This window comes from Quercus lobata, chromosome 9 (assembly GCF_001633185.2).
Source record: "Quercus lobata isolate SW786 chromosome 9, ValleyOak3.0 Primary Assembly, whole genome shotgun sequence".
NCBI classification, from domain to species: Eukaryota; Viridiplantae; Streptophyta; class Magnoliopsida; order Fagales; family Fagaceae; genus Quercus; species Quercus lobata.
The window spans coordinates 46,124,763-46,141,389 of NC_044912.1; the positions used below are offsets into that span (position 1 = coordinate 46,124,763).

Below are 16,627 nucleotides of genomic sequence, written 5' to 3' on the forward strand. Positions count from 1 at the left end.
ATGGTGTGGAGCTCAGGTATTGAAGTATAAATAGCTTCAAACCAAACGAGGTTATCATCATTTCATACAACAAATTGGCAATAGCAAGGAAATAAAGAACAATAAGATGGGAAAGAATTTAAGCATTGCAACAATTTCCTTGCTATTGGTGTTGGCATCTACCAATGCCTAGCAAGTCTTTGATGTTATATCATATGGAGCACAACCTAATGCTAATATCACCCAGGTATAAATATGTGTAGTGCAATCAACTATACTTAATTAACATGAAGAGTGTGTTCTAGTTAACTTAACTAGTAAAACCTTTTAACTTTGAATAAGAGAACTTAGGTTCAAACTCCATTTACACTAGAAACTGATCGATGTCATGACCAGATGATAAAACATTAACATGCAAAATTATAATTATATACTAATTTTGATTTTTCATAATGTGTTTAGGCTTTGACAAAAGCTTGGAAAGCTACATGCGCAATAGCAGGAAGTAAAATTGTGATTTCAACAGGGGCATGCAAACTAGGTTTAGTGACTTTGTTGGGTCCATGAAAAGGTGCTATTGAGTTTAATCTTCAAGGAACCCTACAGGGCCCATCAGATGTTGATTCCTTCAATGGTAAAAATGGTAGGGTCATTTTTGAACGTATCGACAGTCTCACTGTGTCAGGTGGTGGAGTTTTTGATGGCAAAGGACAACAAGCATGACAAAAAAAATGAGTGTGACAAGGACAAAAACTGCAACGTACTTCCTATTGTAAGATTTCAAACTTAATTAATTAGCATTTACATTTCCATCATTTTCTACATAGAATACATAGACACTACAACTTTACAAACTTTACTCACTGTCCAAAAATAATCCAAACATTTATATGATAAATGATGTTTTACAAATAATTTGACAAGTTTTGTATGGTGATGTGTCACAACTCAAAAAAGAATTAATTTTAAAATTTATATATGAGTAAGTTTATGGAGTATGGACACAACTTTTTGTGCCACAACACTAACCTATGCGACTATAAGCGATAGAGAAAAAACAATTGTTAGATCTAAAAATGATAATTCACCAATCACAGTCGCACATGTCATCTTTTGACAAAACTTGTGGTCTATGAAGAATTGTTTATATAATATAATATTATTGAAGTAGTACCAACCACATTCATAGACACATTAGTTTGTAAGTTTTTATGTAATAATATTTGCTATAACTTTACCATATTTCTTATTTTTTATATTGATTTAATGGTCACATTTATTTCAAAAAAAAATATTTATATTAAATAATTCAAAGAATCGTTAGCGTTTTACTAATTAAAATGTTTTTTAAATGAAACTTTATTTTAAGTGAATGCTTAAATGGAACTTGAGCGCTCGTATTTAGTGTTTTAATTTATCTAACTTGTAAACATGAATAGAATATAAGGTTCAACTATGTCACAAATTCAATAGTCCAAGACATTACATCGAAGGACAGCAAATTTTTCCACATCAACCTCTTGGAATGCAAGAAGTTGCAATTCCAATATGTTACCATAACTGCACCCATAGATAGCCCCAACACCGATGGAATCCACATGGGACGTTCATCTCAGATCACCATTACCAATGCCAATATTGGAACAGGTGATGATTGCATCTCCATTGGTGATGGAACCCAAGATGTTATTGCTAACCAAGTAACTTGTGGACCTGGCCATGGTATCAACATTGGAAGTCTTGGAAAGTACTAGAATGAACAACTTGTTTCAGGAATCAAAGTTATTGGTGCCACACTTAGCAATACAAATAATGGTGTTAGAATCAACACATGGCCTTCTTCCCCTTCTAGAGTTGCTTCTGATATACATTTCGAGGATGTTGTCATGAACAATGTTGCCAATCCTATCATCATGGATCAAAACTACTGCCCAAACAATCAATGCTCAAACCAGATTACTATAGACATCACAAATATATACACAAATTCTGATGTTAAAGGTTAAAAAAAAAAATTAAGAAAATTACAAATACTAATATCAAATTCTTGGGTGCATTTTTTTTTTTTTTTTCAGTCTCCCTCAAAAGTCAAGATCAGCAATGTTAGCTTCAAGAAAATTAGAGGCACTTCTTCAACAAAGGAAGCTGTGAATCTTATTTGCAGTAAGAGTGTACCATGCCAACAAGTGGTGCTCTCTGACATTGATCTCGCATACAAGGGAGGTGGAGGATCTACTACTTCCACTTGTGCTAACGTCCAACCCGCAATTTCGGGCAAGCAAAACCCTCCTGCTTGTACCAACAAATTTTAATGAAATGCCTCCCAAGTTGTTAAAACTAATGTAGAATGAAAAAATTACCATTTGTAGATAGGTTATCGAGGTTCTATTTTAAATAAAATCTCATCTAACATGTTCCCTTTTTCTTTATTTAAATGAAATTGGGGAACTTTTCTTAGTTATTTTTTGAGTTGTTTAAGTTCAACATTTTGCTGAAATATGCTATGATCTATAGTGTTGTTGTAGATAGTATTTGTTTTATTATTGCAATTGAGATATTTCTTTATAAAAATCAAAATTTTTATTCAACCCTTACTAAATGCTTTTTATTCTTAAGTAATATTGTCCACCAATATTGTTAATCATCTACTACTAATCCAATTTATTACATATTCGGGTAAGTAAACACAAAAATGAGCAAAATTTTAGGTTTCGGTGGTATTTCAGTCATTTTTTAGGTTTCAAGGGTATTTTGGTCATTTTAAGGTTTTAGAGGTATTTCGGTCATTTTTTTTTTTGTTTAGGGGGGGTATGTTGGTCTTTTTTAGGTTTCAGGAGTATTTTAATCATTTTATGGGTTTAGGGAGTATTTTGGTAATTTTAAGGTTTCGGGAGTATTTATGTCATTTTTTAGGTTTAGGAGTTATTTTGGTTATTTTGGTAATTTTGGAGGTTTTATGGGTATTTTGGTCTTTTTAGTGGTTTTGGGTATTTTAGAGTTAGGTGATTTGTAAAAATAATACTTGGGTCTAATTGGGTTACTACCCATTTAACCCAATTAATAATTGGGTTGGTTTGAGTCTTATTTAAATGGGAGGGTTTGGGTGAGTAAATGGGTTTGGGTTAATTTTGCCACCCCTAATTGTCAAGGAACACTGCAAAAGATGATCAATCAGACTCTATTCCCTCTAAAAAATAATTTTCACAAAGTAATGGATTTGGCAACCCGAAAATAGTCCTGTTGAAACTATATATATCTCATGTTACGGTCCAAGTTTGAAAGTTTATTTATTGGCATATTAGGGCGTCAATGGCAGTTAAATTCCATGGGAGAATTGATTTACTTTCATGGATGCTGAAGCTAAACTTGGAGCTACCTAGATAACAATATAATTTAATACTCCATTCAAAGACGATAAGTTTCAAAGCCTTCCAAGCTCAAGGGCTATTCAAAGACTACCTTAACAAGCCAAAAAAATAATAATAATAACTTTATTCCAGGTAGAAAACAGATTACTACCTGTGCAGGTTGTGAAAGTAGGCTGTCGGGTCTCACTCAAAATCACTTCTGAATATGCTGTGGTTTCTTCCCAGAGTTTTTAAAGTTTTCCTATAGGTGGTAGATCCGGAGCCGGAGAGGAGAACATATACAGCTGCTGCTTCTGCATTGCAATAGCACACGTGGCTATTGCAGTTCTGGTTCAGACATTACATTATTGTTTTTTCTGTTCTGTTGCGCTTTGGATGCTACCCTTTATGTCCCAAATGTTCCTGCGTTAATCTAATTCAATTAGCCATATAATAAGTTAATTACATAGGTTTAGTTTACACCCAATCTCTCTTTGTCAACGTTAAACAAATTTCATTGATGAGCCTTTTCAATCTTTTTACAATCCTCCAGCAAAGGAGTGAAGTTGGAATTTCTTAAAAACACAACAGATTGCAAGCTACTGCCTACTTTTACAAAAGTTTTCATCTGTAGCTGGCAACACTGACAACAAAATTTACGTACAAGGTTATGCACAGGGAATCTACATAGCAAGGCGGACTAGCTTTTACCAAAGTACGAAAATAGGGTGGGTTGTTTATCACTACAATCCTTCGGGTTTCCCTTCTTCCTTGCCGGAGTAGAGCATAGCTTGCTAGTTTCATCATTATTTTTCTCTAAATCAGCATTAAACTCCTCATAGTCCCGCTTCAGTTGGCACTTGGCTGGTCCATCTTGAGAATGTACAACACTAGATGTTGAGTCTTGGTCACCTTTTCCAGTGAAGAATGAAAGCGCTTTGTTGTCCTCAGTATCAGGCTCTTTTTTAAAGCTTTTTGTTTTTGGTGGATCAGTCATGAAATATTCGGCAGAAGACTTTTTCTCCTCTGAGTTTGATTCTTCTTCTTTAATTCCCTTTGTTGAGAAAAACTTGGAGATTGGATTGCTCCTTGAGTCCTGGTCACCTTTTTCAGTGAAGGATGAAAATGCCGTATTGTCCTGAGTCTCAGGCTCTTTTTTAAAGCTTTTTGGTGGATCAGTCTTGAAAGATTCTGCACAAGAGTTTTTCTCCTCTAAGTTTGATGACTCTTCTTTTTTAGCTGCTTTTGTTGAGAAAAATTTAGTGATTGGATTGCTGCCCTCTATCTTTAATTTTATCTGTACAAAAATGGTTCAACCAGCAATTAGGAGTTTTTTCCTGTATAAATCTAGGATTAGGAGTATCTGAACAGAAAGCAACTGCCAATATTTCTATTCTTTTTTTTGTTTTTCTCTTTTCTTTTTTCTTTTTTTTGATAAGAACTGTGAATATTTCTTACCTGGTTTTTCCCAAAAATAAAAACCAAGTCAAATAGAAACATAACAGGGAAAAAGTCATGATGCATGCTATTTGATAATTAGAATAAACAAAATTGAGCCAGTGTTACCAATAAATGGACACCCTCAGATGAATTCTAAGTGGGTTTTTTTATTTATTAAAGTAACATAATCACACAACTAAGGAATTCAAACCCCACTCTCACACACCACCCCATACTTTTTTTTTTGGGGGGGGGGGAGGGGGGGTTGGTTTGGTTTAGAGGTGCCATTTAGCTTGGCATTAAATTTTGATTGGAGGGGGTCTCTCTCACACACCACCCCATACTTATGGGGGTAGAGGTGCCATTTAGCTTGGTACTAAATCTTGATTGGAGAGGGTATCTCATGAGCCCACGCTCTCACAGCATGTGAGACTCACATATCTTGTAAGAGAAGGTCTCATGAAACTGTCTCATAAGATACTTCTTCCCTTGATTGACCTTATTTATCAGATCTCCATCAACTATTGCCTACATTCATTTACGGAAGACAAGAGAGAAAATACACTACGTTAAAGAAAAAGGCAACCAGCCTCACCTCATTGATGCATTCTGGTCCATCAAAAGATGGCTTACCCATTGCAGGTGTTACTGGGTACCACACCTGGAGATTGGAAGACAAGAATAATAAATTTGGAATATTGTATACCATTTATACTCAAAGTAGCAAATATAGATATAGAGAAGCTGTTGTTTCTTATATTCAGACAGCTCTTACCAAATCAGTTGTTTCTTCGTATGGTTTAAGCATGTTATCAAACTTGGAAGATGAAGAACCATTTAGCCATGTATCAGTTGATACCTTATCACCCAAAATAACAGGCATCCTGTCTATAATGATGGTGCAATGAAAAAAATTAGTATATGACCACTTCAATTTGGTGAAGATTGGCATAGTAAACAAATAATTTAGCAGAATCTGTGTAGATCCCACTTCCAATTCTAACATGATTGGTTGGAGAACAATTATAAATCAAGCTTAAGATCTGTGATGATACCATAATCTATAACTACCATTTTAATTTTATCAAAATTTAAGGACTGATACTATAATGACACCACAATAATTCCTGTTCATTTTGTTAGAACTTACAACAGCGGGAAAATCATTAGCTTTTTATCCATAAAAATGTGGGATTCTTTTTAAATCTTGTTTGTGTGTGAAGACAATAAATTCAAACATTCCTACTAGTCACCATTTCTAAACTCCAATCAAAAGTTTCTCTAGCTTTGGCATTTTTATGCCTTTTCTGAGACCTTTTCTATGCATAAAAATGAAATATAGGTGATCTACAAGGACATCAATAGTCCAGTTATGTATGAAATACAAAAACTCAGCCAAAATAGCAGAAGGCAAGTAAAATCAACCAACAAATTATATGCGTCATAGGAAGCAAACCCTGTACAACATACTCCAAATAGCAAGAAAGCAGAAGCATGGTAGCCATGCACATGACCTCAACTTTAAATTTACTGTTCCTTTAAAACATACAATTTTAAGTGATTACACAAGTTCCAAACATGTTTTTCAACTAATTACTCATCCTTTGATAGTGATACTTCACAGCATAAGTGGTACAAAAATACAACTACAAAACCTTAATCCCAAAAATTTGGAGTTGGTTATAAATCTTAACAATAATTGCACTCTTCTATCAAAAAACAAAAAGAAAACATTTGCTCATAACACTGATAGTACATCCCATTGACATATGATGACGAAAATAACAGATGAGTAACATTAGTTTCTTTTTCTTGGGGTTTAGCACACTAATTTACAATGTGCAGACATCACAAGATTAGAACATGTAATATGAATAAAATGAAACAAGCATGACTTACCATGCAGCCACTGTAATGCTGAAGAAGAAGAAGTAGTGAGAATTGTAAACGTGTAGAGGATCTCACCTGCAGGAAATCATACACTAAAATAATTAAAATAAAGTATTAGCCTTCTCTTTTGAGGGAAAAGAATGAAAGAAACTATATCAACCACGTCAAATTTTTGGTAAAATGGTAGATATAGCAATAAGAAGAGTGCCTACAACTATAAGGATAAACAACATACTAAACTGATCTTATTCACTAATACTGAAATTGGTATAACACAGAAAGAATATATCAGTTATTAGAGCTAATTAAATATAAAAATTTAATATGATGTATCTTCCAATAAATGTATCTAAAATACATGGGGGGAAAATAGTTTACCTTCTGAATTTTCCCATGCATCATAAAGAGCTGCAAACACAAGAGGCCTGCCATCCTTGAAATGGATGTAGTATGGCTGCTTTTTTTGTCCATCTTTTTTCCACTCGTAGAATCTGGGGTATTATACAAAGTCAAGTTATAGCGTAGAACATTTCATGCCATATACAGATAAATTTGCAAATATATATACACACACACACACACAATATGAACATTTCTTACAAGATGACCTAAAACCATATAACGGGAAATCCTTTCAAAAAGGTTCTATTTTAATCACTGAAATTTAATAGGTTTAATATTGATTGTTAATATTCAGGAAAGTTAAAAATAAAATCAATCTACTATCAGAAAATTCTTCCTAGAGTACAATATTAAAGAAACAGGTGCCAAATATTGAGAAAAAAAACATACCCTTCTACTGCTACAAGGCACCGGTTTTTAGGGATTAAACGACGGAAAGAAGCCTTTTCACTTATTGACTCAGATCGGGCATTAAACTGCAATTCGCAACACATGAAATAACAAGAAATTTCCAAAAGAAGTTGTATGATTTAAAGTCATCTCAAACTAAACAACCAGTTTTATATAGAAATCAAAACGAATGCATACACAACATGTAAATTATATGAGGAGAAAAAATCATTAACAATGTAAACATTATCAGAAATTTTATTTACCAAACCATGTAAATAATATGATTTACTAAAGCTGTCCCCATTTCAGCTAAAGTGATAGAATTACAATGATCATCAATGAAGTCCCTAGGCTGTCAATCTTAACCTCCACAATTAATGTCACACACACACTCTCCCTCTCTCTCTCTCGTGGAATGTTTGAGAAAGTTAACGAGTAGATAGAAGGAGTATTATGAACAAAAATAAAATGCTGACAAAATTTCCAAGACAGGGATGAGATAACAGGTGTACCTCAAAATTAACATTTCAGTCTCATTGTTCAATTGATCACAAAGACACAGATAAATAATGATTTGTCAACAGACTGGATATTCAAATAAGTATTTACATTTGGATGTGAACTGGAGATGGAAAACCAATAAACAAATAAAAAACTCTTATATGATATCATGACATAATTTAAAAATCTTGTAATAAAAATGTCAATTTGTAGCTTAGGCAGTGTAACTAAACTGACACAAATAATTAAAGTGCAAGGAAAAGTAAGAACTGAGTGCATTCAGATATGCAAATTAATTTATCAACTGAATAATAAAGTAAACAATTCATGACAACTGTGAGATGTGAAGCTAACCTGAGCAGAAAGATTAATACAGTTGTGGAACGATGATCAATGCAGACTAGATGGTAAACATTGAAAGCTGAATTCTTAAACAAACAACATCATCCTAAAGCAGATTCACCCGGAACATTGAATTCTAGGTTTGGGCCTTTTACTTGCAGGTATAGTTTGTATTCAGGTCGCTCTAATGTTTGTGCGTGCCGTTTATGAGCACATATAAAACCAATTAATCAGAGACCTTTCATGCCTACTGTTATGCAGTAAGCCCATCCTCCTTTTCTTATAACTTGTCTTTGTGCATGCAACATGTAAAAATGTTGCTATTCTTAAAAATGCAACCAACTTAGTGTTTGAAATTTTTCCATTTAAACTTTGGTTACCTTTATAAAGGGGGGGAAAATGGGACGTGCGGTGGGCTATGATTAATAGAGCATAAAGTGGAACACTACGAGCGGGACAAAGGATTTTTATTCATCAAACTCGCACATTTGACTAGATGCATAAGGGAAACATCATAAAGTCCTATATGTTAGCACACTGTATATGTTGTTGATTGTAGACATGTAGCATATTTAAGTTTAAATGTTAAACGAGATAGCAAGAATGTAAAGCAGTGATTTAAGAAGTTTAAGAATGCCTGGTATGTGTTTGAAAAAATGAGAAAGAGAGAGAGAAGTAAAAAATAGTTAAAAAGAGTACCATCTTGTAGTGATCAGGTTTGTCAGATTTTTTAGTGAAGCTGGGAATGAGTCCCCATTTCATACAATGAACAACAACAGCATCTGATTCAGAAGCAGCAGCAGCAGCACCAGCAGCAGATGCTGATGATGATGATCCTTGTTCTCTACGAACAACCGGCAAATGATGTCCCGGTGAAACGTTGTAGGATGGACGGTACCTGATAAGTATTAGTATTATTGAAAGCAATAATAATAATAGATTAATAGGAATGAAGAAAAGAGGTTAGTAGTTAGTACGGACCGGTCCATGTGAAGATTACGAACTGAGGAGTTGTTGCGGTAACAAGCCCTAGGAATGTCATCAGCTCTCAGAGTACAACGAGCTCTCCCACACATTTCCACTTCTCTCTCTCGCTCTCTCTCGCTCTCTTCAATCTTTCTCTTCTCGTTTGGTGGAGTCAGTAACTATTAGCGCTACACCTTCGCTTGTATATCTCTGATGCAAGACAAACAGCTAGACCGTTGGATTGCAAGTTGTAAGTTGTAACTGTCTTGAGATTCGAGGCGAGTAAACTCACGATTCCATTTACGACAGCGTTTTCCAATTTTTTTTTGGGGTAGGTGCGCGTTTGGGTTATAACGAAAAAAAAAAAAAAATTATTATTCAGTTTATTTTTATTATTATTTATAGGTCTTATTACTTTTGATACTATTTATGAGCGTCACTATATTATTTTAACTAACTTTTACCTTTATCAATAGTACTTTCAGCAAAATAAATGGTATCTAAAGATCCTCTAAATTGCAAATTTCTCTCACACCGAGACTGTGTTTGGATACCGCTTATTTGCTAAAAACTGAAAACTTATTACTGAGAACATTGTAGTAAAATAATTTTTAAATATATGAATAGTGCTGCGGGATCCAAATTTACCTAGAAATCTGTGAAAAAGTGAGTTTGGTGGTATGTGAACAGTACCTATAAGACTCACTAAAAAAACGCTGAACACGAGCAAAATGCCCACTCTAAACGCATGCCGAGTGTCTAGATTTTAGGTGAAGAAGTCTTAAAATTTGAATTTTATCTCTTAAATTTTATAATATTTAGATTTTGCACCTTCTTTTTGAAGTATCAAAATTTAAGGATATAAAATTTAAATACTCCCAAATTTTAGAAGATAAAATCTAAATTCTAAATAATTATGATATAAAATTTAAATACTCTTAAACTTTAAAATGTAAAATTCAAATTTTGAAATTTCGTAGTATAAATTCAAACACCCTTCTTTTCGGTGTAATTTACAATTTATTTCTTAAAAAAAAAATACAATTCCTAAAATACCCTCGTTTTTTTGCTTATTGACGAAAATAGAAAGCAAAACCCAAAACCCTCCTCAGCGACTCCTCACATCTACAGTCTACACTACACGTTTTTTTGCACATACTCGGAATTCATTCACTCTCAGGTACGGTTTCTCCTCTTTTTGGCAACTTAAATTAATTGAAGAATCTCTCTCTCTCAGGTTTTTTATGATTATGGCTTCCTATTTTCATTTCATTTTCATAAACCTTTAGATAGCAGCTATCAAGGGATTCAAAGGCTATTTGGGACACTGTATTTGTTTTTTTTTGGGTCCTTTGAATTGATGATGACTCGTTGAAATTGTTTAGGGACAGTGAAATGTTTCAATAGATTAGAGGTGAAAGGTATATATATTTTCGGATGCAAGTTTGGATAAGAATTTATGGGGTTTTGTTATTACTGTATATGTTTCACAACAATTTTAGTTTTTATGTATTTTTGTTATGCTGTAATTCCATTTCTAAACTTACTGATAATGTGTTATGTTGTTAACCATTACTCCTTTTTTCTTTCTTTTTATAAGTACTATTTATCTGTAGTTAAAGCATAATGAAATGTTTTTTTGGGTAGTTGATAGAGGGTAAAGGTACATATTTTCAAATGCTACTGTATTGTTTCACAAGAATTTAGTTTTTCTGCATCTAGTTTTGCAGGAATACTGTTGATAGTTATTTATGGATTTCAAAGTATTAGTGAATTAAACTCTAACCTCTTTTGAGATTAGAAAATCAGAATCAGAAAGCTGCCAATCTATGCTCTCCCTGACCAAACATATCCAGGCCTTAGCCCCATGCCTGCGCTCTGCTTCCCAGCAAGTCCGATGGGCCCGGACTGACACGGGCACATCTAGGAGGCCTAGACGGCCAGCTCTGGCCCCGGCACTAGCAAAGAAGGCGGGTGAGAAAAATTCAGAGTGGTGGGTAGTGGACGGTGAAATGCATGAGGTTGGTGATCATGTGCCTCCACGTGAGCGCTTTGTGATCCCAAGGGACAACATTCCCAATAAGCGCCGCAAGCAGCTCCGGGAGCAGTTCATGCGCCGCACTCGCCTCATCATCAAGGAAGCGGTTTGTCCACTGTTCTCCTGGTTTATCATTACTTGGTTTGTGAGAGCTAGTTTGGTTACCTAATTTTTATTAGCTATTGATATTGTAAAGGAGCATGAGCCCTGGTGCAACAAGTACATGCAATTGTATCAGGAGCTTAGAGAGAATTGGGAGAGGTTGTACTGGGATGAAGGCTACTCCAAGAAAATTGCACAAGATCATGCTAACTACGAGTCCGCCGAAGATGATGATCAAGATTTTTCTCCTTATAGGTTTCACTTTATTTCATATTGCAAAACTTGGACAATGGACTCTCAATTTTTTCTTCTTTTGATTGTGTTTCATTCATAAGCATCAATTTTTTAGTTATTAAGACTTGATTTGTTTGAAGTAAGAGTATGTGATGTTGATAATGGATACTAAATTTAACCTTCTTTTGATTGTGTTTCAGGAGCAGGCGATCAGCTGCTGAGCCAATGAAGGTATGGGTTTGAATTGGATTAAGAATGCTATCTTGTCTATATTATGTATATATATATGTGTGTGTGTGTGTGTGTGTGTGTGTTTATATATATATATATATATATATATATCTTGTCTGCTTTACTTCCAAGGTTTAGTACTTTCAACTTTCAAGATTGGGCTAATAGTGCTCTAGAAACACAGTTGATTTATGCTAGCTGATGAGAGCTAGGAGCTTTTAGATTGGTTTACTTAGATTTTACTTAAAAGGATGTTTCGATATATGGTTGATGGCATATCTAGGCATCAACGATCACTAATTAGAAAACATTAGGCAAGATGTCACTATGTGGATTGGTGTTGCATGCGTTGGTGTAGTGGGGAGGGGGTGGAATACCTTCTGATTTTCACTGCAAGGAAGCTTATGAATTGTGGTGTTTTGTATTTAGATCTTTTGGTATTTCCTGGGTCTTACCAAAGAGTGTGAAAGATCTTTCGTTTGGTTGGTGGAATTGGATGGGAAAACATTCATTGGATATTTGGAATTTGGTTCCATTATGTTTGATGTGGATTATTTGGTGAGAGCAAAATAGGCGAACATCTGAGGATATGGAGAGTTCAAGGGACCAACTTCTAGCTTATTTTGTTGGCACTTTGTTTGATTGGTCTCGTGCTTGGAGACTCACAAATAGAGATTCCATTCCAGTGTTTATTGAGTCTCTATCTTTTTGTACATAATCTTCTTTACTTTTTGTAATTCTTTAGGCTATTTCTTGCCTCTCTCTTTTTTTCTTTTTCTTTTTTTTGTGTGTGTGTGCGCGCGTGCATGATGTAGTCTCTTTTCAATAAATTTCTATTACTTATCAAAAAATAATTGAGAGCATGCTTTTTTTTTGCTAGTAGTTTTTCTATTTAAAGAAACACCCCTATATGAGAAGAAAGAAAAGTCTTAATTCATTCAAAAGAACCAAAAATATGATAATTTATCATGATTTCATTGGGCAAAATTGCTGCAAGAAGGCTTATTTGCCACTTGAAATTAATATTTTCTGCCCTATGGTTATGTAAATGAGTATCTCCTTCTTATCACTCTCTGGTTCTATTGGGAGAAATAGTTCAAAATAGGAAAAAAAGAAGAATCCCAGTCTCTAGTATGACATTTTTATTTTGCTCAGTAGTCTCCATTGCAACTTATTAATTTTATTTAAGCAAGAAGGGTGCACTTCTGGTTTTGTAATTTATGCTACAAGAGTAATGGATGTGTTTGATCTAGAAAAATGGTTTGATTTAGTTTGAACATTTTTATCACTTAATATTTAATATTTAAGTCTAGTTACATGTGCCACTACCACAGAAATTGACTGGATTTTAATACAGGACCAGGGTTTTGGGAGGAACAGGCAAGGTGATAATTGGGAAAGGGTCAGCCAAATTCGGGATAAGTTTGAATTTGACAGGGAGAAAAGAATGAGAGATAAAGGTAGGCTCAACGTGTTTGAGCTTTATTTTACTTGCTTGCATTCTTTTTTGTGATTTGGTCTCACTGATTCCTTAGACCTGGGTGACGGATCATTGCTGAAAGCGAAGTAACACTCTCAATAGCACCTTGAGCTAGGTTTGTTTATCAGCTTTTTAGCTTTCCTTCAGCAGGCTAAAGATCAAATCTCATTCATCACTATGTGGGTGGCCTTGCAAAATATATTTTCATGCAACTGAGGTTAATAAAGTTTGGTCCCTTGACTTGTTTTGGAAGAACTTGCCACTTATTATCAAATAGTTTTAAATTAGTGGTGACATTTTTCCCCTAAATTAGCAACGAGTTATGTCAAAGTCCATTGTGTAAACCTCATACTAAAACATAGATGAGATAATTAGATGGAATCCTGGAATTCCATGCATCTGTTTTATAGTATCAAAATCTGGTACAATCACTAATGGGGAAAGGGAAAAGAGCAATTTATCAGGAAAAAACCCCACCCCTGTGCCTGTTTTTTGAGACTATTGAAATCTTGCATATTATGGTTGTAGGGTGGAAAATCCTTCATATTGGTCAACTTCTCTTGGGTAACTGCAACAAAGATTTTTTTCTTCACTGCACACTTTTTTGTTTTCCCTCCATAGTTACAATGGAGGAGGGGCAATTTGAATCCTAGACGTCTACATTAGAAATACCAAGAAGTGCGAGTTAAGCTACAAGGCTCTTGACCTTGCTGCACACTTTGGCATAGTAACTATATTATGCTTAATGCACTAGCCCCACAATTATATATATAGCAGATTTGAATATTAGTAGACTAGAAAGGGAATCATTTAGTTCTGCTTTCTGTTGCAATTGGGGGCTACGCCTTTCCTTATATTGTAGCAATTAGAGAAATTGGGGTCACTGCCACTGAAAAAAGTTATGCTATGTTTGGAAGTTTTGAGAGAGAGGAGAGTAGAGGGGAGTAGAGAGGAATGGTTATCCTTCACCTTGTTTGGATGTTTTTAAAATTAAGGGGGAGGGGAATAATTAGTCTTTTCATTTGTAATTTTGTTAATATGGTAAGGTTAAATTTGATAATTCATTTGGTCAAGCATTTTTATGCTCTACTCTCTCTCCAAATCTCTCCAATTTGGGGGAATTAAAAATAAAGGGTTAGAAGTAGTTCAAACCCCTCCAAATCCCCCCCTCCCCCCCCTTCCTTCCTTAAAAAACATCCAAACAAGGTAATTAAATTACTCTCCCTCCCTCTACTCTACTCCCCCCAACATCCAAACATAGCATTAGTGAATTACTAAATATTGAAACCTTGACATTTTGTTCTGCTTTATGTTCATGAAATCTTGACATTGATCTAACACATAACCTAACTTTCAGGATATAGACCCATAATAGCTGCCATTAAAGACAATATTGATTCAAATGATATGTAAAACAAAGAGGAGCGAATTTGTTAAAATGCGATGATTAAAAGCATCCGAGATGAATGGGCCGTTGCTCATTTTGCATATTTTCTATTTGAATTAATCTTTAGGAATTGTGATGTTTTTGGTGTGATGTTCATGATCTTTTTATGTTCTTTTTATCTCAGCATTTGCACCCATGAATGGAGGAACTGCTTCTGAGTTACCTGATACAAACTCTTGGAAGCAACCATTTGATGCTCAGAGATACTTTTCGCATAGTGAAAGTGATTGATAGGACTACGTATACCTAAATAAAGGAAAGGAGAAAAGTTGGGACAATTTTCCTTCAGTTATTCTCTCACTATATTGCTGCTGGTATCATTTCTTCAGTCAAGACAGCAACTGGAGCCTGCCATTACTGTAGCAAAGTAGCCATTGCTCTTCTTCTTTTCTTTGTTGGATGTATGTAGATTTTTTTTTTTTTTTTTTTTTTTTTTTTTTTTTTGGGGTGGGGAAGGGTGGAGGGGGAGGGGGGCATCTGGGGAGTCTTTGAGGTGGAAATCTAATCGAAACTGAACTACAAAATATTTCCCGGCAATATATATATATATATATATATATTATGACATGTAAACTTTTGTATCCATAACATGATGAAAAGTCTTGTAATGTAGCTTTCATATGTTATTAAGATTCCACTTGGATGGGAGGATGGAAAATTGGGAGAATAGAAAAAAGTTTAGTTTTCCAACATATATGTCTGTTTTGGAGGATGAAAAAATGGAAGGATGGAAATTTACTATTTTTTTGTTTAGTTGAGAAGAAAAATGGGATGATGGTTACTGTAGTAGTGTGTGAATTTATTGTTTTGCCTCTATTACATAAAATAAAATTCTTAAATAGCAAATTAGAAGTAATTTTTACATTATTATATAAGAAAAAAAATATTTAATTTAGGTTTCATTTTTTGCAACTTATTTATTAAAAATAATGTTCTGAAAAAATTATTTGGGAGAATTGCCTTGTGTTTTCAAAACATGAAATTGTGTTCTGAAAACATGAATTAAATTAAAATATGCCAATGTGGCATGAGATAATAGACATAATGTACACTTAGAAATTGAAACACAATTTCAATAAATATTTTGTACTAAAATTATTATGAAAACATAATTTTAGTGTAAACACATTTGATTTAAAGTTATGTTTTGGAAACATGAGTTTAGTGCAAAATTTTGAAATTTTATATTTTACATTGAATGAAATTGTGTTTCCAAACACAATTTTAGCGTAAAACACAATTTTATTTTTAAAAACACTTCATAGAGAGGAGAAAGTAAAATGGTAATGTGAGGGGAGTTTAGGGGCAAAAAAAAAAAAAAAAACGTCTTTTTTTTTTTTGCTAAAAAAAACGTGTCTTTAAACTTTAAGGTGCTACTATGTACATCTTAATAAATTTTGCATAGATAGCAAAAATTTCAAAATTACATTTAAAACTTGTTTTCCAAACAATATTTTAAAATTTTGAAATTATGTTTTATACATTTAAATCGTGTTTTGGAAACTCAATCTAAAGACTAAAGATGGTATCATGTTTTCAATGAGTTTAGGAGTTATTGATTTAGGTGGGTGAAACATTTAATAAGTTTGCATAGATTTCAAAATTTGCACTGAACTCATGTTAAGTGCAAAATTTGAAATTTAGATTTGTGTTATACATTTAAATAATGTTTTGGAAAAATGAATTTAGTGTAAATTTTGAAACACAAACTTTCAAAATTTGCACTGAACTTTCAAGGCAAATGTGTTTACACTGAACTTGTGTTGTGCTAAGAGCATTATAACTTAATTAGTACTTTTTAGTGTTTATAACAAAGACATTTAGGATTCAATTCT

The 16,627-nt window shown here is 33.8% G+C and overlaps 2 protein-coding genes and 1 pseudogene across 3 annotated transcripts; 2 read left to right on the plus strand and 1 right to left on the minus strand.

The window, feature by feature from the left end:
* Positions 1 to 2,291, plus strand: LOC115961860 (annotated as a pseudogene).
* Positions 2,292 to 3,815: 1,524 nt separating this feature from the next.
* On the minus strand, positions 3,816 to 9,532 carry LOC115962309 (abasic site processing protein HMCES). Its single transcript, XM_031081219.1, has 8 exons — positions 9,276 to 9,532; positions 8,994 to 9,192; positions 7,449 to 7,534; positions 7,035 to 7,147; positions 6,666 to 6,731; positions 5,542 to 5,654; positions 5,362 to 5,427; positions 3,816 to 4,623 (listed from the first exon to the last, which is right to left on the minus strand). The coding sequence occupies exons 1-8, from the start codon at positions 9,368 to 9,370 to the stop codon at positions 4,027 to 4,029; spliced, it is 1,335 nt and encodes a 444-aa protein (XP_030937079.1). The 5' UTR covers positions 9,371 to 9,532; the 3' UTR covers positions 3,816 to 4,026.
* An 805-nt stretch (positions 9,533 to 10,337) lies between these two features.
* LOC115959008 lies at positions 10,338 to 15,080 on the plus strand. 2 transcript variants are annotated; one of them, XM_031077303.1, is made up of 6 exons: positions 10,338 to 10,440; positions 11,062 to 11,404; positions 11,495 to 11,655; positions 11,835 to 11,865; positions 13,223 to 13,325; positions 14,917 to 15,080. In XM_031077303.1, exons 2-6 carry the CDS (start codon positions 11,090 to 11,092, stop codon positions 15,021 to 15,023), a joined length of 717 nt encoding a protein of 238 aa, XP_030933163.1. In that variant the 5' UTR covers positions 10,338 to 10,440; positions 11,062 to 11,089; the 3' UTR covers positions 15,024 to 15,080. The 2 variants fall into 2 exon arrangements, with proteins under 2 accessions (XP_030933163.1, XP_030933164.1); XM_031077304.1 differs by having other exon boundaries at positions 10,340 to 10,440; positions 11,070 to 11,404.
* Positions 15,081 to 16,627: the final 1,547 nt, after the last annotated feature.

Coding starts and splice junctions, on each gene's coding strand:
- LOC115962309 (XM_031081219.1), bottom strand. CDS start 9,370: ATGTGTGGGAGAGCTCGTTGTACTCTGAGAGCTGATGACATTCCTAGG. Junction 7,535..8,993: donor AACCTGATCACTACAAGATG/GTACTCTTTTTA, acceptor TGCGAATTGCAG/TTTAATGCCCGATCTGAGTC. Junction 7,148..7,448: donor TGCCTTGTAGCAGTAGAAGG/GTATGTTTTTTT, acceptor ATAATACCCCAG/ATTCTACGAGTGGAAAAAAG.
- LOC115959008 (XM_031077303.1), top strand. CDS start 11,090: ATGCTCTCCCTGACCAAACATATCCAGGCCTTAGCCCCATGCCTGCGC. Junction 11,405..11,494: donor GCCTCATCATCAAGGAAGCG/GTTTGTCCACTG, acceptor GATATTGTAAAG/GAGCATGAGCCCTGGTGCAA. Junction 11,656..11,834: donor CAAGATTTTTCTCCTTATAG/GTTTCACTTTAT, acceptor ATTGTGTTTCAG/GAGCAGGCGATCAGCTGCTG.